A 27301-nucleotide genomic window follows, 5' to 3' on the forward strand; every position below is an offset into this window, starting at 1 on the left:
GCATAAAGAATTCAAAGAAATTAGGGAGTAATTTATTTTTTTTTCATTTATTTTCTTGGTTACCGTTAAGTTCCAAATTGTTTCCCTCTATCCTTCTTTCCCAACCCTGCACTAGAGAAGGCCAACATTGGACACTGATTACATATATATGTATGTGCATATGTAAAATATACAAACATGTATGAAACTATACAAGACGTACTTTCATATCAGTTCTTTCTCTAGAAGTGGATAACCTCTTTCATAGATCCTTTGTAGTTGATTTGAATATTCATCTAACTCAGAATAGCATAGTTATTCCCATTTACTCTTTGAACAACATTTTCTTGGTTTCATTTTTTATTATTTCATGCAAGTCTTTGTGTTTTCCAAGTCAACCTGCTCATCATTTCTTGAATAAATTATGGTATATGATTGTGATGGAATACTAAGTCATAGTAATATTCCATCACAATCATATAATATATTCAGCCATTCCCCAATTGATGGGCACCCCCTCAATTTTCAGTTATTTACCTCTATTAAAAGCTATAAATATTTTAGAACATATAGGCTCTTTTCCTTTTTCTCCAAATCATTTTGGGAAACAAAACTAATAATGGTATTGTTGGGTCAAAGAATATGCACAATCTTTGAGCATAATTCCAAATTGCTCCCCAAAATGGTTGGGTCAGTTTACAGTTCCACGAATTGTATTAGTGTCTCAATTTTTCACATTCCATCCAACATGTTATTTCCCCTTCTATCATTTTAGCCAATCTAATAGGTATGAGATGGTATCTCAAAGTTGTTTGCATTTCTCAAATCAATAATGATTTAGAGATTTTTTTCGTATGATTGCTTTGATTTCATTGCCAAAAAGCTGCTTGTTTCTATCCTTTGATGATTTATCAATTGAAGAATTCCTTTGTGAATTTGACAAAATTCTTCATATATTTGAGATATGAGACCTTTATCTGAGAAACTGTCTATAAATTCCCTCCTCCCGTTATCTGCTTTCTAGTCTTGATTCAGTAGTTTTATTTGTACAAAAACCTTGTAATTTAACGTAATTATAATTATCCATTTATGCCTCATAATACTCTCTCTTATTTATTAATAAATTCCTCTTTCCATAAATATGGTAAGTGAATATCTTCTAATTTACTTATGATATTTCCCTTTATGCTGTCATATATCTGTTTTGACCTCATCATTTCTTGAATAAATTATGGTATATGATTGTGATGGAATACTAAGTCATAGTAATATTCCATCACAATCATATAATATATTCAGCCATTCCCCAATTGATGGGCACCCCCTCAATTTTCAGTTATTTACCTCTATTAAAAGCTATAAATATTTTAGAACATATAGGCTCTTTTCCTTTTTCTCCAAATCATTTTGGGAAACAAAACTAATAATGGTATTGTTGGGTCAAAGAATATGCACAATCTTTGAGCATAATTCCAAATTGCTCCCCAAAATGGTTGGGTCAGTTTACAGTTCCACGAATTGTATTAGTGTCTCAATTTTTCACATTCCATCCAACATGTTATTTCCCCTTCTATCATTTTAGCCAATCTAATAGGTATGAGATGGTATCTCAAAGTTGTTTGCATTTCTCAAATCAATAATGATTTAGAGATTTTTTTCGTATGATTGCTTTGATTTCATTGCCAAAAAGCTGCTTGTTTCTATCCTTTGATGATTTATCAATTGAAGAATTCCTTTGTGAATTTGACAAAATTCTTCATATATTTGAGATATGAGACCTTTATCTGAGAAACTGTCTATAAATTCCCTCCTCCCGTTATCTGCTTTCTAGTCTTGATTACAGTGGTTTTATTTGTACAAAAACCTTGTAATTTAACGTAATTATAATTATCCATTTATGCCTCATAATGCTCTCTCTTATTTATTAATAAATTCCTCTTTCCATAAATATGGTAAGTGAATATCTTCTAATTTACTTATGATATTTCCCTTTATGCTGTCATATATCTGTTTTGACCTTATCCTTTATGACATTATTTTGTTGAATATTGTCAAATATTAGTCTATACTTACTTTCTATCAGACTATTTTCCAGTTTTCCCAACAGTATTTTTTTTAAAACCAAAGAGTAAATTCTCATCCCCAAAGCTTAAATGTTTATATTTATCAAACACAAGATTATTATAATTATTTACTACTATGTGTTATATATCTATTCTATTACTATTTTATTTCTAAGCTAATACCAGATAATTTTTTGTTTGTTTGTTTGGTTGATTGGTTGGGTTTTTTGGTGGGTTTTTTTTGTTTTTTGTTTTTTGTTTTTGCTTTTTTACTAAGTCAATTGTGGTTAAGTGACTTGCCCAGAGTCACACAGCTAGGAAATGCTGTGTCTGAGACCAGATTTGATCTCAGTTCTTTCTGACTTCAGGGCTGGTGCTTTATCCACTGTACCACCTAGCTGCCCCCCAGATAATTTTGATAATTACTGCCATATAATAATTTAAGATCTGGCACTGATCGACCTCCTTCCTTTACATTTTCTTCAATAATTCCTTTGATATTCTTGACTTTTTGTCCTCCCAAATAATTTTGAGCATTTATAATCTAATAAGAGTGAATAAGCAGAACAGAGAAAAAAATTTACATAATGATCACAATAATATACAGGAAAGCAATACTGAAAGATATCCTCACCAGTTAATGTAATGATCAATACTGGATATAGAGGCTGATGACAAAACATACCTCCCTCCTTGGGCAAAGAAATAGTGGCATATGGGTGTGTAGTGACTTAAAAGACATCGTATTGGTTTGTTATACTTAACCATGCTTCTTTGAGAGAAGTTAATTCTGTTGGAGAACAGGAAGAAGAAAGAAATTACTGTGCTATTTTTTTTTTTAAAGAACATTAGTGAGAAGCAGTTGAATAAAGAGTTGCTCTTGAATCAGGGAAGATCTGGATTTGAATCCTGCGCAAATCACTTAACCTCTCATTGTTCTAAGCTACTTCTTAAAACCAAATTACAGAGATGTTGACCTATATTAGTAGAGTTCGTCACTGTATTAATGAAATCAAGGGTATAATTCCTATCAACAAAACCAAATTTTAAAGATTTCCTTTATTTAGCCATATTATATAAATGAGAGAAAAGCTACTGCTAAATGGGATTATGTACTGGTTTTAGGATTTGAGGGATTAAAACTAACAAAGTGATAAATCTAATAGTTACTTGAAGGTTATGGGAGGGTTAAAATAGGGACTATTGATTTCATAAATAGCAGTAAGATGGATTTCTTGAATTTTACCTCATAAGGGGGAAATTAGTCAATAATAGGAAGCTTTGATTGGAGATTGTAGGGACATTGTAGAAAATGCATCTGTGAAGTGACTAAGACAAGAAACCATCTAAAGAGTGAGTTTACTGGAAGTCTGTAGTGCTGACAGCTTGCTAATTAGCTGGAAGCCCACTGAAAGCTGAACTCTGCTGAAATAATGAATTTTCCAGTATCATTAACAGCTTGAAAGAAGTGAAACCTTTCAGAGGTACCTTGTTGCTCTCTATAACCTTTTTGATTTGAGAAGAAAACAAAGAGAAAAGGTAGGTTATGCAACTGAGTTGCTGTAAGAACAAACTTGAATCTGATTGGACAATATAGAATCTTATTGAGGAAAGAGCTGACTGCTAATTTATATTGTCCAAGGAGCAGATTTAAGGAATTTTGCTATGAAATATGCTTTGCTCTTAAAAAAAATTTTCAGAAAAATAATTGAACAGAATAATCCTGTTAAGAGCTGACTGTGCTTGTCTGTGCTGCTCAGAGTCAAATTGAAGCACTTTACAATTCTATGACTTAAGAGAACTACATGTCACTACAATAATGTGACTCAGTGCTCTATTAAGGTCAATTGTGAGTTAATCCATTTGTCACAGCTTCACTAGTTTAAGAGCAAAAGGGAGAGGATTTTCCCAGCAGGAGAACACTGAAGGACCAGAAGGGGAAATAGGGAAATAGCTAGGAAAGAACCTCATGTGGTGTAAATTGTTCCTGAAGGGGCCAAGGACAGCAGTGACTGAAGTTCACAATATTGAATTGTCTTGATCCATTGGTTTCCTTATTCATATACCTCCCTGATAGGTTTCTATAATTGCATATCCACTCTCCCCTATGGATTTTCAAACCCTACAGGCATTTGGACAGTGTGATTCAGGTTTATCAGAGGATTGATGTTCTGATTATTTCTGCATTTATCTTATATTGAATAAGTGTGACATTATGATTGTTCTTGTTTTTATTTATCATTAAGTAAATATTTTATGTTCAAGAACTAAAGATGTGGTGGAGAGAACCATTTGCAGTCAGGGGAAGGACTGTGGGGGCTGGGTGTGGATCTTTTTTGTTGTTTTTTGCTTGCTTTTCTCTCTCCCCTTCTCTCCCCCCGTTTTTGGTTTGTTTTTTTTCTCGTACAGCATGGTGAATATGGAGATATGTTTGGAAGAGTTCCACATGGTTGGCCTTTATTGGATTGCTTTCTGTCTGGGGAAGGAAAATGGGAGGAGGGAAAGGAGACAGATTTGGAACACAGGGTTTTGCAGGGATGAATATTGAAAACTATCTTTGTATGTATTTTGAAAATAAAAGGCTATTATTAAAAAAAATTTTTTTTATATTTTTAAGAGCTAAAAATGTGGTAGTGATTGATGATGTAAAATTGGGAAATGAACTTTTTGGGGCTCAGGAACTACAAGGGTGAATAGTGGGAGAATATCTCCTCAAATCTCCCATAATAGAGGTACTGTTAGGATTCTGAGAGAGTTTGATTCATACTCATGTGAATGTGGCCCTTTTCTGGGAACTCCAGACTTACCAGTATAAAGGCATACCTTGATGCTTTATTAATAATATATGTGCATGTTGTCTTTCACAAAAGACTAGAATAGGACCTGTTTCAAGAACTTTAGTCTATGTGTCCCTAATGCTAGCATAGGGCCTTGCACAAAGTGAATGCTTAATAAATACTTTCTGATAGACTGGTTAATTATTTAGTTTGTGCTCCAAATCTATCATGTTGACCTGCTTTATTTTCCAATTTTTTTTTCAACTGAATTATTTACTCAATCTTTGATGCATGGCATAAGCTGCCAGAATTTACACTCCACTAACACAGCTTTTAAGAACCCAGGGTCACCTTTATCCTGACAATATACAGAAACTGTGGTGTATAATTTAATCTTTCTGATAATTCAGCAGGAACTCTGAGACATGGTAAGGCCTCAGCTTATTTTTTTATACTTTAAATTTTGCAAATTTTATATCAAATTGTTGAGGAACTTCTTTGGTTAACACCTTTCTCCATATATATTATTATCTTTATTTTTACCAGTGAGAAAACTAATACTCAGTTGATTGACCACGTCAAGCAGAGTTAGGATTTGAATCCAGATTTCTTGACTCTGAAGGTTAATCCCCATTCACTGTGGTAAATAAAAGACATCTGAAATTAGCGATAGGGGCCTTACAGAAATGAGGCCTAAATAAAGACTACTTTTCCTTCTCTTTCCCATATTCTTTAACTGATGTTTTGTTTTTATTTTCTTTTTTAAAAATCCATTCTTGGAAGAGAATATTATCCATAGAACCACTTCTTTCCAAAGTAATATTGGAATCTATGGATTTGATGTAAAGGACATAAATTCAAATCCCAATTCTATACATGATGCAACTTAACATAGCTAAAAAAAAGAAGAAAAACAATTAATTTTTTAAAAGGCCTTGCAACAAACACTTCTGATAAGGGTCTGATATTCAGGAGGATATATAAGGAATCATTACAAATAAATACATTAAGAACAAAATCCATTATCTCCAGCTAAGGAAATTCTGAGTATATATAGAGCATTGGCTCCATCTAGTGTCATCCTGTTGTCCAAGCAGCCTTTGACAATTCAACAAAAACAAAAACAAAAATTCTGCCTTCTCTCTTCCCCTTACTAGCAATGAAAGCTTCCTCTTGCAGCATTAATCTATGGGGATTAACTTCTACAAAGATATAAAGTTACAAAATCAGTCTTTAGTGTCTTTCCTCTATTGAAGAGAGATCTCAAAGTTTTCTTTTTACATTGTGGCCACTTCTTTGCCATCCACCCCAAACCTGATGAGATTTTCAGCTAAGCTCAAGACATCAACCTTCCAGCACTACATCAACCAAGTCTTGACTAACCATTTCTGGTGTCCAGCCTGCTTTAGACACTGTGAAAGAATACAAAAGAAATAGAAGGAAGCCTAAAAAGCATATTGGCCATCTTGGGATGCTTAGGAGTGAATGAAACACCATAAAATAGAATAGATAGAGAGCTGGTCTTAGATATCACTTACTCCCAATTTATTCTTTTTTGTAAGTGAAGAAACTTAAGATTCTGAGGGACTTGAATCCATAATTATCAAGCAGGATTCAAACCTTGGACGAATGACTCCAAATATAGCTTTCCTCACTTTTAACCACCCTTTCACTTTTCTTTAACCTAAATATAGCACACAGAACTTAACATATTATACTAGATGTGGACAAACTAAGACAGAGTATAGTGGAAATGTCACCAACTTGTTCCAAAGAGCTATATTTCTCTTAGTGGAACCCAAGATCTTATTGCCTTTTTTTGGCCACAATATTATACTATTTGAATTTCCAGTCCACTAAAAACTCCAGTCTTTCCAGACAAACATCTGTCTAAATATACTTCCTCCATCTTGTGTTTGTAAAACTGATTTTTGGACTATTGAAATCTTTCCTATCTTGTAATGATAATCTAATCGATATATGAGACTTTATGTTTCTCCCAATTGAATTTCTCCTTACTAGAATCAACTTGAAGCTCTGGCCTGTGGAGATCTTTTGGAATTCTATTTATCCTGAGTGATAGATATTCCTCCCACTTTTTTATTAGTTGCAGATTTGATGAATATGTAACTTATGCTTCTATCCAAATGTAAATGGTTGATAAAATTGTTGCTGGGCAAAGTGCCTATCCCTGGGGAGTACTCTTATTAACAATCATTTATTAAGCACTTATTAACTGTTAGGCATTATGCTAAGAGATAGGGATCAAATATAAAGAATGAAAACAATCCATACCCTTTTTTTCCCTTGGCAGTTGGGATTAAGTGACTTGCCCAAGGTCACACAACTAGGAAATGTTAAGTAGCTGAGAGCAGATTTGAACTCTGGTCCTCCTGACTTCAAGGCTGGTGCTAGATCTATCCACTGCACCAACCAGCTGCCCCAACAATCCCTATCCTTAAGGATCTTACATTCTGAAGAGAAGACAATTAACATATAAGTAGATATATAGAGAATAAATATAAAGAGAACAAATACATATAAACAAAAGGCAAATTAAATACAAGTTAATTAGGAAGAGAGGGCACTAGCATTTGGGGGCATCAGGAAAGGTTTGATGTAAAAGGCGGTGCTTGAATTGAATCTTGAGGAAAGAAATTTTCTTTTTTTTCCTTTTTTTTAATTAAAGTTTTTATTTTCAAAATATATGCATGGATCATTTTCTTTTTTTTTAAATAATAGCTTTTTATTTACAAAATATATGCATGGGTAATTTTTCAGCATTGACAGTTGCAAAACCTTTTGTTCCAACTTTTCCCCTCCTTCCCCCCATTTTCTCCCCCAGATGACAGGTTGACCAATACATGTTAAATATGTTAAAGTATAAGTTAAATATAATATATGTATATATGTTCATACAGTTATTTTGCTGTACAAAAAGAATTGGACTTTGAAATAGTGTACAATTAGCCTGTGAAGGAAATCAAAAATGCAGGTGGACAAAAATAGAGGGATTGGGAATTCTATGTAGTAGTTCATAGTCATCTCCCAAAGTTCTTTCACTGGGTGTAGCTGGTTCAGTTCATTACTGCTCCATTGGAACTGATTTGGTTCATCTCATTGTTGAAGAGGGCCACATCCATCAGAATTGATCATCATATAGTATTGCTGTTGAGATATATAATGATCTCCTGGTCCTGCTCATTTCACTCATCATCAGTTCATGTAAGTCTCTCCAGGCCTTTCTGAAATCATTCTGCTGGTCATTTCTTACAGATTCTCCAGTTGATGGGCATCTACTCTGTTTCCAGTTTCTGGCCACTACAAAGAGACCTGCCACAAACATTTTGGCACATACAGGTCCCTTTCCCTTCTTTAAAATCTCTTTGGGATATAAGTCCAGTTACAGTAACATTGATGGATCAAAGGGTATGCACAATTTGATAACTTTTTGAGCATAGTTCCAAATTGCTCTCCGGAATGGCTGGATGTATGAGGAAAGGAATTTTCTACGGAATAAGTGAGCAGGGAGTACATTCCAGACATGATTGGATGGCCAGTGTGCACAGCCATGGAGATTAGAAATGAATGCCCTTTAAGAGGAATAGAGAATCTGACCATACCAGATCTCAAACAATTTTATAAAGAGATAATTATCAAAACACTTTGGTACTGAATAGGATATTGAGTGATGGATCAGTGGAACAGATTAAGTACAAATTATATTGTAAATAACCATAGTAATCTAGTATATGACAAACTCAAAGATCCAAACTTTTGGGAAAATAACTATTTGCCAAAAACTGCTGGGAAAACTGGAAAACAGTATGTCAGAAGTTAGGTACAAACCAATTTTTCACACTATATGCCAAGATAAGGTCAAAATTTACATAATTTACACACAAAGAGTGATACTTTAAGCAAATTAGAAGAGCTGGGAATAGTGTATTTGTCAGATCTTTGAATAAAGGAAGAATTTAGGTCCCCCCCAAAATTATAGAGAACATTACAAAATGTAAAATAGATCATTTTGATTATATAAAATTTAAAAGTTTTTACACAAAATTAATACAACCAAAATTATAAAGAAAGCAGAAAACTGAGAAACAATTTTTGCAAGAAATATCTCTGATAAAGGCCTCATTTCTCAAATATATAGAGAATTAGGTTAAATTTGTAAAAATCCAATTGATAAATGGTCAAAGATTATGAACAGGCAGTTTTCAGACAGTTATCTATGATCACATGAAAAAAGGCACTAAAATATTATTGACCAGAGAACTGCAAATTAAAACAACTCTAAAACAACCTGATATTTTATCAAATTGTCTGATAAAAAAGGAAAATGATGGATATTGGAAAACTGGGACACTAATGTAGTATTGGTAAAGTTATGAATTTGATCCAATCATTGTGGAAAGTAATTTGGAACTATGTCCAAAGAACTATAAAGCAACTGTGAATACCCTTTCATCTACTAATAGTGTTGTTAGGTCTACATCAGAAAAAAGAGAAAGGACCTTGAACAAAAAAAATAAGAAAAAGCTTTTGACAAAGCACTCCTTCTATTTTTTAAAAAAAAAATACTGGAAAGCATAGGAATAAAAGGAACATTCCTTAAAATGAAAAGTAGTGTTTGTTGAAAACCATCAGCAAGCATTATCTGCAATGAGAATGAGCTAGAAGCCTTCCCAATAAGATTGAGGGTAGAAAATGAGAGGGGGAAGCAAAGATGTCCATTATTCACTATCACCATTATTATTCAACATAGTTCTAGAATTGTTAGCTTTAGCAATAAGAACATAAAAAGAAATTGAAGGGATTAGAAATAGGCAATGAGGAAATAAAACTATTTCTCTTTGTAGATGATATGATGGTGTACTTAGAGAATCCTAGAGAAACAAAAAACTACTTGAAATAATTTACAACTTTAGCAAAGTTGCAGAATATTAAATAAACCCACATAAATCATCAGCATATTTTTAGACCAACAAGGTCCCGCAGCAAGAGATAAAGAAATTCCATTTTTTTAAATTGTAAATAATATAAAATACTTGGGAGTCTACCTGCAAAAACAAACCCAGAAACTATAAGAACATAATTACAAAACACTTTTCACACAAATAAATTATATCTAAATGTAAATCATTGGGAAAATATCAATTGTTCATGGGTAGGCTGAGCCAATATAATAAAAATGACAGTTCTATCAAAGTTAATCTATTTATTCAGTACCATATCAAACTACCCAAAATTATTTTATAGAGCTGGGGAAAAAATTCATCTGGAAGCACAAAAGTTCAAGAATATCAAAGGAATTAATGAAAAAATACAAAAAAGGCTGATCTAACAATATCAGAATTTTGTAAAAATTGTCTTGACATATAATGGGTGGGGGAGAAAATACTGTTAAAAATTTATAGTACCTCTTTTGGTGGTAGCTCACGGATGCCCATCAATTGGGTAATGACTAAACAAGCTATGGTATATGTTTGTAATGGAATATTTATTGCACTATAAGAAAGGACAAACTGGATGATTTTAGAAAAACCTTGAAAGACTTACATTAACTGATGCAAAGTAAACTGAACAGAACTGGGAAAATGTTGTGCACAGTAATAGCAATATTGTTTGATGAATTGTGGATGATTCAGCTTTTCTCAGCAATACCCAATGACCCAAGATAATCTCCAAAGGACTAAGGATGATACTGTCTACCTCCTGAGGAAGAACTGATACTGTTTGAATACAGACTGAATGAAACATGCCATTTTTCACTTTTTTTCATTCTTTTTATTTGAGTCTTTTTGTACAAATAATATGGAAATGTTTTACATGATTATACATGTATAACCTATATTTGCTTACTGTCTCAGAGAGGAGGGAGGAGACAAAGGAATAGAATTTAGAACTCAAAACTTTTTTAAATGTTAAAAAATTACTTTAATATGTAATTGGGTGAAAATTATATATACATGTGTGTACTTCTATGTGTATTATATATAGTCAATATAAAGAGAACTAGAGAGAAGGGCAATTAAGCTAGATAACAGAATGAAGGAAGAGTGGAGGAAAGGAAAAAAGTAATCTAAAATGAAAATGGAAAGATAGATTGGGTTGGGGTTATAAAGTGCTTTAGAATCAAAAAAGCATTTTTTTTTATTTTAGAGGGAATGAGGAACCATTAGGGTTATTAAATTGGATAGTTACTTAATCAGATCTGGGTTATATGGGGAATGGATTGGAATAGTGAGAGACTTAAGAAAGGGAGAATAATTTGTAAGGAAAGAATATTCAAGACAGGTCAACAGTGTCAAATCCAGCAGAGAAGTTAAGAAGGATGAGGACTGGAAATAATAATGTAAAACTCTTTTGACCAATAAGCTCTTTTCTTATAAGCAAATAGAGCACCAGTCTGCTGCAATTTTCCAGTGGACTTTGGAGCAAACCATTCTCTAACCAGTTCCAAAGGAGCTTCCTCTATTGCTGCAGTATGAAGATAGAATTGGGCTGCATTCAAAAGGTACCAGTCAACCAGAATCAGTTCCGTATCTTTGCCGACTTCTTTCTTGTGAGAGAAGACAGTTAATGTAGCAGCTAGTGGATAGTGTGCCAGTCTTGGAGTCAAGTCTGGTTAAGGGTTTTATTTTTCTTTTTTATGGATAAGAAAGATAGGTATATCTGAAAGTAGTAAGGAAAGAATCAGTAGATAGGTAAAGATTGAGGATGAGAGACATCGACAGAGACATAGATAAATGATTGAGGAGGCAACCTGCAGAAGATAGGAGACAGAATCAAATAGGCTTCTAAACTTGGAATAGTACCAGTTTGAAACAGCTCTTAAAAGCCAATTGTTAAATTTTCAGTGTGAATATTTACATCTCAGAATTTGGCAAACCTGCAAATCTGAGCTTGATTTATTGCTTTGTTCATTATCTGAACTTGAGAAAATGGTGGAGAAAATATTAATTATGCAAATTAAAAGTGTGCTGTGTGGACTTTTTTTTCCCCAGAGAGCAGATTGTTAAATTTATATCAGCACACTGAGATGTTTAATGGAAGAGGTCAGGATGTTCTAGCTAACTATATCTTTTCCTGAAAAAAGAAGTTCTTGAGTTAGGTAGAGTGGCTGTGTTTCAGTCATGATACTACACTGACTTGGTCTTGGTTCATCAAATATCCACAAATTTGTCCTGAGAAGAAAACATATTTCTAGGGTATCTTTAATTCTCCTTGATATCACTGACTCTTATTGAAGCAGCTAGAGACTGAGCTCTGGGACTGGAGTCTGGAAAGCCTCAGTTCAAGTCCTGCCTCAGATTCCAACTTGTATGGCCCAAGGCAGGCCACTTAACCTCAATTTCTTCAACTGTAAAATTATTACCTAATAGATACTAAAATTAGAATAATCGTAATAGTAGATACCTCTGGGGTTGTTGAGAGGATCAAATGAAATCCTATTTGTAAATAATTAAGACAGTACCTGGTTTATAATAGACACTATATAAATGATTTTTCTCCTTGTTTTTCTCTTTGTTAGAGGCCTGCAATTTTTATATCTCCTTTGCTTACTATTCTCATTCCCCTCTGGTCCCAACTATACTTGTACAATCATCCTTTTAATGATGGTCATCTATTCCAATGATTTCAATTATTATCACCTCTATGAAGAAAATACCAAATATCTAAGTCCCTCTTTTCTTCTCCCCCCAATTCCTACTTCCAATCTGCCTGCTAGATATTTCCACCAGTATCTCCAATTCAAATATCTCAAATAAAAATATTTATCCTTTTCATTCCAAACTTGTCCTTCCACTTAACTTACCTAAAATTTCTGCTGTTGTATATATTAAACATACTACTATATGCAACTAGTTGTAAATTTTTTTTAATTTAATCAATTCTATCACTTGCTTTTCTTTTTTTATCCAATTTCAGATAACTTTAATAGTGCTTATATTAGTTTTGATATTCACATGCTTTATAATTTGAGGTCTCATAGTTGTAACATTTTCTCTTTCAGTTTTTCCATTTTTTCCCTTGATATTCTTGATTTTTTGTTCTTCAATATCAACCGTTTGGTCAATATTTATTAAGTACTTACTAGGTGCCAAGCACTGGCTTAACACCTTTTTTTTTTTTTCCTTACAAGTATAATCTTAGTTGACCCATTTGAATTTTATTATTTTTTTATTACATAAAGCATTGGGATTTTAATAATGTAGTGTTAAATAATTGTGGTCTCTGTTACAACTTTACCATAATAGTATAAGCTAACCATAAACAGTGACTAACCATTATCTTTCTTTGTTTCCATAAAAATAAAATGTATCTTATTGCTCTGGTAGGTTAATTTCTAATATTTAATACTTTTGTTGTTCTAGAGGTTTATAATCTTTTTTTGTATGTCTTGGGTCTTTTTTGCAGTCTGGCAAAGAATATGGACTTCTCAGAAAAATGTTTTTGAATGAATAAAATAAAATATGAAAGATTACAAAGGAAACCAAAGGTTAGTGAAAATATTTTATTTTTCCCATTCAAGTTCATGGAGTTTCTGGAATCTATCCACACCAGATTAAGAACCCATGTATTACATGGCATTTCATGGACTAATCATTTTCCCTAGGTGTCTTTTTTTAGGGGGGGGAGGAAATTGAGGGGCAAGAAGAATTGTATTTAGTGACAAGGAAATATTGGTAATTTTTTTTGGTGAGCTTATTTGGTATCTCAACACTATTGAATTTTATATATAATTTTATAAACTTTATGTTGATTCTCTCTGGTTTTTTAAATTAAGCCATTATATCTTCTTCAATCAGAGATATGTCATATTCCACTTTGTTAATGCTAACATTTCTAGAATCATAAAATATTGTAAAATAATAGCAAGATTAGAATTATTTTATCCCTTTCTTTATTAGAGAAACTTCTGTTTCTCCCTCTACAAATAATTGTAGGTCTTAGTTTCAGATAAATGTTTTATATGTTAAGGAAGAACCCTTGTGTTTCTGTACTTTTTGATATTTTTAAGCTTAAATGACTGTCTTATCAAAAGCTTTTTTTTTAATTCAGCCATTGATATAATTTTATTGAGGTTTTAAAAGTTTCTGATTTTTAATTGTTTTTTTTCATTAGTAACTACTCATAATATTGGTTTTTAGTTCTAATTCTCTGCCTTAAATTCTCCTGATTTGGCTGTCAAAGACATATTTGTCTCATAAAAAGAGTTTGGCAAGATACTTCTTGTCTTCATTTTTGAAAATGGTTTCTAGAGTGTGGGAATTTTTTTGTTCTTTAAATATTTGGTAGAATTCACTTGTGAATCAATCTGATCCTGGTATTATTTGTTATGGCTGATCATGATCATCTATTTGATTTGTTTTTTGCCATTGGATTGCTTGACAAGAAAGATCATTGGTGATTTTGGATAAGGTAGTTTCAGTTGAAAGATGAGATTAGAAATCAGATTTCATAGGATTTAGAAGCAAATGAGAAAAGAGAATTTAGAGACACTGAGTATAGATGGCTTTTTCAAGGAATTAAATTGAGAACAGGAAGAGAGATATGGAATTACAGCTCACTAGAGCACTTGCCCTCAAGTCAGGAAGACCTGAGTTCAAATCCAGCTTCAGACACTTAACACTTCCTAGCTATGTGACCCTGGGCAAGTCACTTAACCCCAATCACCTCAGCCAAACCAAACCAAACCAAAAAAATTATAGCTAGCATTAATGATAGACTCTAGTAAGGGTTTTATTCAGAAGGTGACGCTTCAGTGTGTTTAGAGGAAGAGAACCAGAAGATAGGAAAATGATGAAGATTCAAGAATGATAAGTGGGGGCAATTGCTGGAGAGGAGAGAAGGGAATGGGATCAAATGCAATTCTTCCTACGACTTTCCAGAACTGCCTTCTTTTCCTATTTCTATACGACAGCTCTTCAAATACATGAGGATAACTATCCTGTTTCTCTTCAGTCCTTGTTTTCTCAGACTAAATAACAAAAGCAACAACAACTATAATAACTGACCTTTATAGAGAACTTTAGGATTTGCAAAGCTCTGGCATGTATCATCACCAAACACCAGAGGGCGCACAAAGATTTGACCTCATTTATATGTTTATCTCAGTTACGTAAGATTGATTTACACATTATGTAAGATTTATATGTTAGGTGAAACAGCATATTCAGTAGTGTCTATTTAAGTTCTCATCGGCTGATGGGAAACTGTTTACCTGGAGGATACAAATATGGTGCATCCCTCCGGGCTTGGGGGAAACCCAAATGGCATGTGTCCCTCTCTCTCCCCTGAGCCTCAGCTCATCGGAGAGAGAGGAATACTATCTCCTCCTCTCTGGGGCGGCAAAATTCCCGCTACACATCTCTGTCTTTGGCGGATTAGTCACACAGAGGGTTAAGCCTCCACAGCTTTTGTTTGTAGCCAGCTACATGATCCTATATGATGGTGCAAGTACATTTGAATACCAAGTGAACCATGCGGTCAACAGTGACCACTTGGGGTGGGTAGCTGGGAATATCTGTTCTGTTGTCTCTTCCTTCTTGGCCCATGAAGGAGCAGAGCGGAGCCGAAATCAGGCTTCTCACCGTTTTAAGTGTCATGGGCTTAGATCCTCAGCCCCAGAGGAAACATAGAGTAAGCAGGAGCTGTCATGCCAAGGTTTACAGGCAAGTGAGTAGGACATACCCATTTAAATGCACATATCTCTCTTCCTCCCAGGTAGCACCCATCATGGCACCTCTTTCCTACAAGTCTCCAAGACAAGTTCAAAAGAATATTATCAAACTGGTGAATTCTATAACAGGGTCTATTTAGCTATTTTTCAGAGTCTGGTACCTTTACAGAAATATCTACTCGCACCAGTCCAGGAACTGAAAGGTTAATTTCTCCAAACCACCTTTCCAGTTGCATCTCATTCTTCTTCCCTTTTGCAATTCCAACCAAATTGGATTGTATAGCATCTTTCATTTTCATCCTATCTTCTCCCACCTCTGGCCTTTATCTCCTATCTTATGCCAAAAAAATAAGCCTCATCTCCCTTACTCAGTTTCTACCTTGGGAATTCCTCCTTTGTTTAGATGTCATATCCTCCCCATATCTTTCTTGCATGTGGCCATCATAGTATATAAAATGCCAGACTTGGAGTTAAAAAGAAAAAAAAAAGGTAGCTTTAAATTCCCACCTTGACACAACCTCTCTGAGATTCAATTTTCAATTTATTCATGTGTAAAATGAGAATAATGCTTGTAGTAGAGATTTCACATAATTGTCATAAGGCTACAAAGAGCATATGTGTCTTAAGTGTTTCATAAAGGTCATTTTGTATGAGGAACAATGTGGCATCATGGACAGAGAAAGGATTTCAGTGTCATCAAGAGGAGTTTCAAGTTTGGTCCTCAGTATGTACTAGTTTTGAGAGTGTGGACAAGTTACTTAATCTTTCAGTCCCCAGGGACAATTCCATAAGACTCCAGGATGAAGAGCAGGTGCCAGTCTTCTCTGGAAAAAGGTATTTCTTTGCTGAAAAGCTTCCAGTGCTAATGAAATAACAGGGCTGGCTAGTCTAAATATAAAGGTCAGTTTTTATTATCTGCCCAGCTGAACATGATCTCTCCCTGTTTATATTTCCTCAGAGTGCTTTGTTCAGACTAGAGGTATTTAATCTTTTTTTTTTTTTTGTCATGGATCCCTCTGGAAATCTGGTGAAATTTAAAGACCACCCCATCTCAAAATAATATTTTTAAGTGTATAAGATATATAGGATTGCAAAGGAAATCAATTATATTTATTTTTTTAAATTTTTATTTAATAATTACTTTATATTGACAGAATCCATGCCAGGGTAATTTTTTTTTTTTACAACATTATCCTTTGCACTCGTTTCTGTTCCAATTTTTTTCCCCTCCCTCCCTCCACCCCCTCCCCTAGATGGCAAGCAGTCCTTTATATGTTGGATATGTTGCAGTATATCCTAGATACAATATATGTTTGCAGAACCGAACAGTTCTCTTGTTGCATAGGGCGAATTGGATTCAGAAGGTATAAATAACCCGGGAAGAAAAACAAAAATGCAGATAGTTCACATTCGTTTCCCAGTGTTCTTTCTTTGGGTGTAGCTGCTTTTGTCTGTCATTTATCAATTGAAACTCAGTTAGGTCTCTTTGTCAAAGAAATCCACTTCCATCAAAATATGTCCTCATACAATATCGTTGTCGAAGTGTATAATGGTCTCCTGGTTCTGCTCATTTCACTTAGCATCAGTTCATGTAAGTCTCGCCAGTCCTCTCTGTATTCATCCTGCTGGTCATTTCTTACAGAACAATAATATTCCATAACATTCATATACCACAATTTACCCAGCCATTCTCCAATTGATGGGCATCCATTCATTTTCCAGTTTTTAGCCACTACAAATAGGGCTGCTACAAACATTTTGGCACATACAGGTCCCTTTCCCTTCTTTAGTATCTCTTTGGGATATAAGCCCAATAGAAACACTGCTGGATCAAAGGGTATGCACAATTTGATAATTTTTTGGGCATAATTCCAGATTGCTCTCCAGAATGGTTGGATTTATTCACAACTCCACCAACAATGTATTAGTGTCCCAGTTTTCCCGCATCCCCTCCAACATTCATCATTATTTTTTCCTGTCATCTTAGCCAATCTGACAGGTATGTAGTGTTATCTCAGAGTTGTCTTAATTTGCATTTCTCTGATCAATAATGATTTGGAACATTCTTTCATATGAGTGGTAATAGTTTCAATTTCATCCTCTGAAAATTGTCTGTTCATATCCTTTGACCATTTATCAATTGGAGAATGGCTTGATTTCTTATAAATTTGAGTCAGTTCTCTATATATTTTGGAAATGAGGCCTCTATCAGAACCTTTAACTGTGAAGATGTTTTCCCAGTTTGTTGCTTCCCTTCTAATCTTGTTTGCATTAGTTTTGTTTATACAGAGGCTTTTTAATTTGATGTAATCAAAATTTTCTATTTTGTGATCGGTAATGGTCTCTAGTTCATCTTTGGTCACAAATTTCTTTCTCCTCCACAAGTCTGAGAGATAAACTATTCTATGTTCCTCTAATTTATTTATAATCTCGTTCTCTATGCCTAGGTCATGGACCCATTTTGATCTTATCTTGGTATATGGTGTTAAGTGTGGGTCCATGCCTAATTTCTGCCATACTAATTTCCAATTATCCCAGCAGTTTTTATCAAATAATGAATTCTTTTCCCAGAAGTTAGGGGCTTTGGGTTTGTCAAACACTAGATTGCTATAGTTGACTATTCTGTCTTGTGAACCTAACCTTTTCCACTGATCCACTAATCTATTTCTTAGCCAATACCAAATGGTTTTGGTGACTGCTGCTTTATAATATAATTTTAGATCCGGTACAGCTAGGCCACCTTCATTTGGAAATCAATTATATTTAAATACTTGCTAAACTATTTCAAAAATGTCAAAGATTCTAGGCTAAGAACCCCAGGATAGAGCTTTGCATTTGTATTATAATTATTTGAGCAGTTATTGTAGTTCTTTAGGGCAGAATCTATCTTTCATCTCAAAATTTCTAGTATCTAGCATGATGCCTTATATATAGTAGGTGTGAATTAATATTAATTGGAATGAAATGTTGAGAAATCTGCAAATGTGCACAAATATGCTACTAATTTTGTGACCTCAGGTAAATCATATCATCTCCTTGAGTCTAATTCTTTCATCACTAAAAAGAGGGAGTTGACTTAGCTAACCAAAAAAATGTTGCTAATGAGGCTAATAACTGTCAACTTTGTGAACTGATATTTCCTTAGGTACAGTCTGTTGTCACTGTCAGCAACCCAATCCAGACCCTCATTACCTTGTACTTAGGTGATGGAAAGATTCTCTTAATAGATTTCCCTTTCTTTATTTCTGACCTCTTAACTTCCTCTAGATTAATCTTCCCCAAATATCTCACACCATTCTGCTCCTTGAGAATTTAAAATGTTCTCTAGTTCCCACTAAACCACATTCATTCTTCAGCTTAGACCAAAGGACCTATGTTAACTCTTTTTCCACATGTGTTTCCATCTTTCTCTCTTATTACTCCTGCTATTGGCTGCTAACACTTGTATTTGGTTCCTTCCCATCTTTCCACTATTATTGCATTATACTTCTTCATACCCGTTCTCCTAGCTAGCTCTCTTGGCCTGCATATCCCTCCATCTCTTATCTCTGACTATTCTCCATGCCTAGAATGTGTCTAGTATGCTTGAAGGCTCAGTTTAAATGCCACTTCCTTCAGGAGACCTTTCCCTGTTCCCCAGCTGTTAGTGCCATTCCGTCTAAGGTTACTTTCCGTTTACTCTGTATTTATCTGTTACATTCTCATTTCTGTATCTTGTCTCCTCCATTAGAATGTGAGCTCCCTTGAAGTCAGGAGTTTTTAAATTTTTCTGTGGGTCCCCAGAATTTAGTACAGTTACTGACAGTAGAACTTGGTTAGTGTTTGCTGATTGATTGAACCTAACTTATCCTCTTAATCCAATTAAACTTATATTCATTAAGCTCCTACTATGTGCAATTCACCATGAAACACTGGGATTCTCTTGTCTACCATGCCTTCCTTCTGTTCAATTAGTTATGTCTGAACAAATGAATTCAAGTGTTAGAGCATAGTGGATCTGATCATTTTGTGAGATCTGCCAGAGAATCCAATTAAACTTATATTCATTAAGCTCCTACTACGTGCAATTCACCATGAAACACTGGGATTCTCTTGTCTACCATGCCTTCCTTCTGTCAATTAGTTATGTCTGAACAAATGAATTCAAGTGTTAGAGCATAGTGGATGTGATCATTTTGTGAGATCTGCCAGAGATCTATAATGACAATAGCTTAGTGTTGTATAGTTAACTTAGTCTTACAAGTGGCCATTCCTAGCAAAATAACAAAGGCTGGAAATAGGGTAAGTGTTTTCCTGTGGTTCTAATAACTGTTTTGAAAGACCTCTCAGTGGCAAAGAGCCACTATAACAATATTTAATTTTATTTTACTAACCTGTTCCATTTCCAGACTCTTATAGATCTGAGGAAGAACTAAGTTTGGGAAGCTGATGGCAGTAGAGATAGTCAGCAGTAGAAATAGTTTCAGGCATATACAGAGATGGGAAATAGCCACAGTTTCATCAAGAAAGCCTCCCTGAGTATGCTTTATAGTAGAGAGGAGCAATATAGGTAGTGGAGAGAGTGTTAGACTTGGAGCTATGAAGAAAACCTAAATTCAAATCCAGTTCCAGACCCTTATTAGCTGTGTGACTCTTGGTAAATAATCTCTCAGAATCTCAGTTTCTAGATCTGGAAAATTATATCTCATAGGATTCCTTTAAGGAACTCAGGAATATCGCTGTATTTCAAAGACTTTCTCAAACTTTTAGTTCTATCTAAATGTAAGGTGGGAGATGGATTAGGGGATTTTGATCAATTAAGTCTTTCAAATAAACTACAAAGGGAAGTGTTAAGATTTTGTCCTTTCAAATTCTGAGTGCTTTCCTTCCTAGCAAAACTGGAACTATCTCCTTTAAATTTGTAAAGTAAGTGTAAAAAAGTGTTTATATTGCTATTTTTTTTTAGGAAATATGAATAAATTCCTCAATTAAGCTTGTAGAATGATAGGGCTAATCATTGGTTCACTGAAAGATCTATTACATTGCTAGTAGCCTTTAAGTAGAAATATAATGATTTAAAAGCGATCAGAGAAACAGTTAAGTCAAGGAGCTTTGTCATTGAAAAATAGAATCATCCTTCATGGTTGAGAGGATAGCTAGGTATGGAGAATAAGCCCAAATCTTTTTTTTTTTAATTAAAGCTTTTTATTTTTCAAACATATGCACAGATAATTTTTCAACATTGACCCTTGCATAACTTTGTGTTCCAAATTTTCTCCTTCCCCCATTCCCCTCTCCTAGATGGCAAGCAATCCAATATATGATATACATATTAAAATATATGTTAAATCCAATATATGTAAACATATTTATATAATTATCTTGTTGCACAAGAAAAATCAAATCAAACAGGAAAAAAATGAGAAAGAAAATAAAATGCAAGCTAACAGCAACAAAAAGAGTAAGAATACTATGTTGTGATCCACACTCAGTTCTCACAGTCTTCTTTCTGGGTGCAGATAACTCTCTTCATCACAAGATCATTGAAACTAACCTCAATCATCTCATTGTTGGAAAGAGCCACATCCATCAAAATTGATCATCGTATAATATTGGTGTTTCCATGTACGATGATCTCCTGGTTCTGCTCATTTCACTCAGCATCAGTTCATGTAAGTCTCTCCAGGCCTTTCTGAAATCATCCTGCTGGTCATTTCTTATAGAATAATAGTATTTCATAACATTCATATACCATAATTTATTCAGCCATTCTCCAAATGATGGACATCCACTCAATTTCCAGACAAACCCATATCTTAAGAGAGAATCACTCTGCTTTTTTTCTTGCACATCCTCTAAAAAAATCAGGAAAGAATGGCACTGATGTTATTTTTTGAAGAGGACCAATGACATCACAGATAATGTCTTCACTTGCACATGGATTGGATTTAAGTGAAACAGAATTGCACAAAACCAATATTTTGCTGTATATTCGTTGCTAAATATACAGCAGGAAATATCTGTGCCCATCAGAAAGTTAAGGATCTCAGGTAGCACAGCTAAGCAATTTGACTAACAGCAATGCTGTATCTTGCTTCCCTTCCTATGGGAAGGGAAAGCCTTGCAGTACCTGAGGTATGAGTTAGCTTAGCTATATGTGTTCCTTATCTATGTACCTTTCTGCTAATATCCTCCATGTGTGAAGACCTTAGCTAAAGAAGGCCAAGGTATCCCTTTAAACCAGGGCCATCTCCAGTCATCCTGATTTATAGCTGGTCACTGGACGCAGTGACTCTGGAGGGGAAAGTCAGGTTGGTGACCTTGCGTAGCCCTCCCTCACTTAAATCCAGTTCACTGGCGTGGTATGGCATCGCCTCCCAACATCATGGTCCTCTTTGAGAACAAAGGGCAAACAACAACAACTGACACTGTGTATAACTGTAAGAGAATGCTCCTCAGGTTTATGGGTGAAATATTTCACTACTACTGTTTGTGTTATGCGAGTTTGGTAAATGCCTCCTTTTTGAGTGCATTTTATCAATTAGTTAACTATTGGAGGTAACACTGGTGAAAACTTGTGGGAGTGGAGTAAAGAATAAGCTTTTATTAAAAGCCTAGCATGAGGACTAGAAGATCATTACATACTTCAACAACAATACTATATGATGATCAATTCTGATGGACGTGGCCATCTTCAACAATGAGATGAACCAAATCAGTTCCAATGGAGCAGTAATGAAGTGAACCAGCTACACCCAGGGAAAGAACTCTGGGAGATGACTAAGAATCATTACATTGAATTCCCTATCCCTATATTTTTGTCCACCTGCATTTTTTATTTTCTTTATAGGCTAATTGTACAATATTTCAGAGTCTGATTCTTTTGTACAGCAAAATAACTGTTTGGACATGTATCCTTATTTTGTATTTAATTTATATTTTAACATATTTAACATGTATTGATCAACCTGCCATCTGGGGGAAGGGATGGGGAGAAGGAGGGGAAAAGTTGGAACAAAAGTTTGGCAATTGTCAATGCTGAAAAAATACCCATGCATATAACTTCTAAATAAAAAACTATAAAAAAAAAAAAAAAGCCTAGCATGTACCAAGCATTGAGCTAAGCATTATACAAATATTATCTCATTTGAAACTCAGAATACTAGGAGGTAGATTCTATTATTATTCCTATTTTACAACTGATACACTGAGGCTATCAGAGTTTTAAAAACTCAGAGTCACACAGCTAGTAAGTGTCTGAAGCTGTATTTGAATTCAGGTCTTCCTGGTTCCAGGCCCAAAGCTTTCTCCACTGTGCCACCTAACTACCTCTGACTGTTAGAATATCTTGTGCTTTTGGTAGTTGTCCCCCCAGAGTGTAAAGTTGCTGAAATTTGCATAATTTTCAATAAATATTTGAATAGATGGATTAATTTTTCAGAAAGAAAAAATCATGAAAATGGATATAAATCTAGGAATCACCTTGTTCGACCCTTTGCCCCTAATTAAAACTCCTGTTTAAGAATGGTGACTTCTCTAAAACTGAAGCTCTCCAGTAATGATTCCAAATTCTAAGACTGGGAATATAAGATAGCATGGTCTGGTAGAAAGAACCTGGAGTGGGAGTCAGTGGAATCTGGCTTGAAGTCTACTGTTGTGTGAACTTGGACATGTCATTATTTTTTTTTCAGTTTCCTCAATGATAATCTGTGGGAATTGGATTAAATGATATCTATGACCCTTTCTAACTGAAATTTTTGAGTCTGTGCCTTCTTTTGTAACCTGTCCCAGTGTTCAATTGTTCTGACTTTCAAGACAACTAGTTTTTGTATGGATCTAGCCCAAATCTTTCTGAAATATAAATCTCATTCAAAAAAATATTTTTTATATAGTCAAACCTATAGTCATATTGTCAAACCTCTTAGCATAAAGAACTCCTGTTTCTTGACTGTCTTAAAATGGCCATCTAAAATGGTGATAAGCAGTGTATGTTGTTGGAGTGATAACTAGCTGTCCTAATGGAGCCTCTTCTACCTCCAGCCATATAATTGGTGTTGCTCGAGTCAGTGGCTAGTCCTCATGGACCCATTATTTATTCTCTTCTAAAGTTAGTTCCCCAGCTGCTAAATTAATTCAAAATAAATGTAGGGTTACTTCGAGAGCTAAGTGCCCCTTTGTAAATTAACCTGATTTAACCCAGAATCAACAAGTAGAAACTTTCATATTCTCCTCAGTTCAATGAAAGAAGACTGGTCTTTTGGGTGAAATAAAACAATTTTTATGGCACACAATAAAATCTATAGCAAAATTTAGGTGTCTGGAAATTCTAGGAGCCAAAAAATAAAGGTCATATCCTTAATCATTGCATAATTTCTACCCTTCCTGGGGCTGAGTCAGGAGTTGTGAATAGACAGACAGATAGATAGAATCCGTTTTAATAATTGTCTCCTCAAATTTTAATAACTTCATATAAAGAATAAATAATCCTAGGAAACCATAATTAACATCCATAACTTGGAATTGATTTTTCATTTACACCACCAGAATGAATAGACATTCCAAAACAAGCAATGCTGTTTTCTGATTTCAGGAATGAGTCAGAGACCCAAATAGAAGGAAGATTTGGAAGAGAAGGTAGCATGTGCTCACTTCAATCAGTCCTCAAACTGATTATACCTCATAACAATCACTCCAAATCACGAGAAGGAACTATTCTGGAAAATCAATTTCTGAATGAGAGGCAACCTATCACAGATAAGTCAGATTAGAAAAAGTATTCAGCCCAACACAATGAGATCATAAAAAGAGTTAAGGCAGGAAGATTCAAAGCTTTGATTTTAAGAGGAAAAAGTGATAAAAATTCAATTGTTTTGCTATATTAAAATTTAGTGGATTATTGTGTTGTTAATAGTTCTTAGCACTGAGGGAATCAAATTGTCCTATTCAGGAAAGACAAAACAATGGTTAATTCTTTGCTTTCAGGTAAGCTTTAGTCTAACTTCTTGACCTGCCCTAATAGCTGACACATGGGGAAGGCTATTGGAAGCAAATTTTATAAATTAGATAAGTTTTCTTTTGTCTTCTCTAGAGTATTTCCCAATTAACCAACTCTTTTCTATTCCATTCAATACACATTTATTTAAAAATTTTTGAACTGAAGTAACATCTTGTGAGTAAAGCCATAGAATTAAGATCCATAAAACTTGACAATGTATTGGATATGAAGAAGATAAAGTCAAGGAAGATTCCAAAGTTGCAAAGCTAGGTAACTGGAAGGATAATGGTACTATCAATACAAAAAGGGAAGAGAGCTGATTCTGGGATGAATACAATGAATGCCATTTTGTACATGTTGAATTTTTGATGCCAATGGGAAGACCTGATAATATAAGACTGACGTTCAGGAGAAAATAAGATTGTAAATAGATTTGGGAATTATCTTTCTAGAGATGCCAATTGAATTCATGGAAACTAAGGAAAGAGTAAGTAGAGAGAAGGGGCAAGAGCCAAAGATGATGTCCAGAATAGGTAGGAAGGAAAATGATGGTCTAGCAAACGAAAGTGAGTAAGTCAGAAAAGAGAATAAGAACCAAGAGAAAGAGACATGAAAAGATAAAAATTATGGAAGCCACAAAAAGACAGTGTCCAGGAGGAAAAGAATAGCTATCAGAGCTATAAACTATAGAGAAATGAAGTAGAATCAGGATTGAGAAAAGGCATTGGATTAGGCAGTTAAGAGATAATTCATGGTTTTAGAAAGAGTAGTTCAGCTGAGTAAAGAAGTGAGAAGCCAGATTTTAAGGCCTTGAAAAATGAGTGGGAAATATAAAGCAATGACTGTAAACAGCTCAGAGTTGCAAGGGACCTCAGAGGACATCTCATCCATCTCATACCTGAAAAAACAATCTCCACTATAATAGCCTAAGATGAATAGCCAGTTTTTACTGAAATACCTCAAATTAAACTGAAGTTTATCCTGTAGATAGTTGCTTACAGGACAATTGACAACTATCTGACAAGGTTAGAAAAGACCTAATAAATTTCCTCTACTAAACTGTAAGGTTTAAAGTGATAAACCATTCATCAGTAACTTAGTTTTAATAAGAAACTTCCAAGTACCTTAGATAGATAGCTAAAAAATTTTGGTAAAATGACTTCATGTGGGTGACCACCTAATCTATCTTCATTGGTTAAGATTTGTTTAGCAAAAGAGCCATACAACCTACTGAGTCTTATGTAGGGAAACAAGGTTCTTATTTGTTCAATACAATGGATCAAACCACAGACCACAGAAGACCAAGCCTCCTAGGACTGCCCTCCCTATTTTCTTTTTTTGAGGAGCCTTGTAAAAATGCTGCTGCCTCTTCCTAAAAGTATGTTACAGGACACAATTTAATTGAAGCAAACAATTAATTTTGATACTCTTTAGAGATAATTGAAGTTCCTCCATCTCTAAAACTATGATTTGAAGTCACTGATCCAAATACTTCCTGGACGCTGGCTCAGCTGGATGCAAAATGTTGATGGATGCCTTCCCCTCTTCTTTTCTGTATCTTCACTAGAAGAACTGAGAGGGGAAAATTATAACTGAGTGAAATGATCAGGTAAGCTTCATGGAGAAGGCAGGGTTTTAGTTCAGTTTTTTAAAATTATAGCATTTCGGGGCAGTTAGATGGTGCAGTGAATAGAGCACCAGCCCTGAAGTCAGGGGGACCTGAGTTCAAATTCCACTTCAGATACTTAACACTTCCTACTTGTGTGATCCTGGGCAAGTCACTTAACCCCAATTGCCTCGGGGGGAAAAAAAAATATAGCATTTGGACAGATAGAATGAAAAGACCTAGGATTTTAACTGTGTGGTTTAGAGAATACAATATTCTATATTAAATTCTGAGCTTGAATCCTCACTCTAATACATATTATGTAATTATAGTCAAGTCATTTAAACTTTCATAGTATCATTCTTCATCTCTAAAATTCACAGACTACCTCATAGGGGAGTTATATGGAAGATTTTGAAAACTGTCTAGTGCTACATGTCTCAACAAAATCATCATCATATTATTATTGTTATTATTTATAATGTTTATGATGATAAATAATATTTTATTAAAGGGTCTTCCTTGTCTCTGGCCCTTCTCGCTGTTTCAGGTTTAACACAGGGGTGTTTGAGTTGTAAGAAATTATAGCTCAAACATTGCCCTACCCTCTGTTCAGCATATTCTCTTGTCTGCAGACCAGGAGCCATCAATCCAACAGCAAACCTTTGTAATGGCGCAGAATAGCAAAGGCAGTAACTAGGAAAAGAGAGACTCTGTTTCCACAAATTCCCACACTATCAGTAGGGGAGAGAACCCTAATTTCTAGTACAGTTTATGCTCTTAAGATTATATCCTGGTGCTTGTATTAACCACAGAGTTTTCTTTTAAACACACCAAATAAAGAGAAGAATTATTTTTAGCTTTGAGGAGTTTGCCTGAGCCTTCTGCAAAGAATATTTTAATTATTGCTAAGGACTTGGGGGGAAGGAGAATAGGTATTTAATACACAAACAGCTGGCTCATTATCACAGAAATCTCTAGGGGTTTGGTTTGTCCACTTCGAGTTCTAAGACTGAATTCAGTTGGATCTTTAGTCAGAGATGCTATGAGACTTAAATGAGATAATGGAGGTAAAGCAATGTGCAAACTTTAAGGTGCTATATAAATGCCAGTTGTTATTTTTGTTGTCATTAGCCTACAGTCACCAGGTGGTAATGCCATTTCCTGAGGTTTCTTTTGTACTTCTGCTGAGCTCAAGCAATGTTTACA

At 34.5% G+C, this 27301-nt stretch overlaps 1 protein-coding gene across 2 annotated transcripts in view; it reads left to right on the forward strand.

Moving 5' to 3' along the window:
- The window catches only part of CRIPT (CXXC repeat containing interactor of PDZ3 domain), a 72120-nt gene that overhangs the window by 24046 nt on the left and 20773 nt on the right, over positions 1-27301 (forward strand). For both annotated transcript variants that reach the window (XM_051975212.1, XM_051975214.1), the window contains exon 5: positions 13247-13328. In XM_051975212.1, the coding sequence (XP_051831172.1) occupies positions 13247-13290 (44 nt within the window). In that variant the 3' untranslated portion in view covers positions 13291-13328. The remainder of the gene's footprint in view (positions 1-13246; positions 13329-27301) is intronic.

This window comes from Antechinus flavipes, chromosome 2 (assembly GCF_016432865.1).
Source record: "Antechinus flavipes isolate AdamAnt ecotype Samford, QLD, Australia chromosome 2, AdamAnt_v2, whole genome shotgun sequence".
In the NCBI taxonomy this organism is placed as follows: Eukaryota; Metazoa; Chordata; class Mammalia; order Dasyuromorphia; family Dasyuridae; genus Antechinus; species Antechinus flavipes.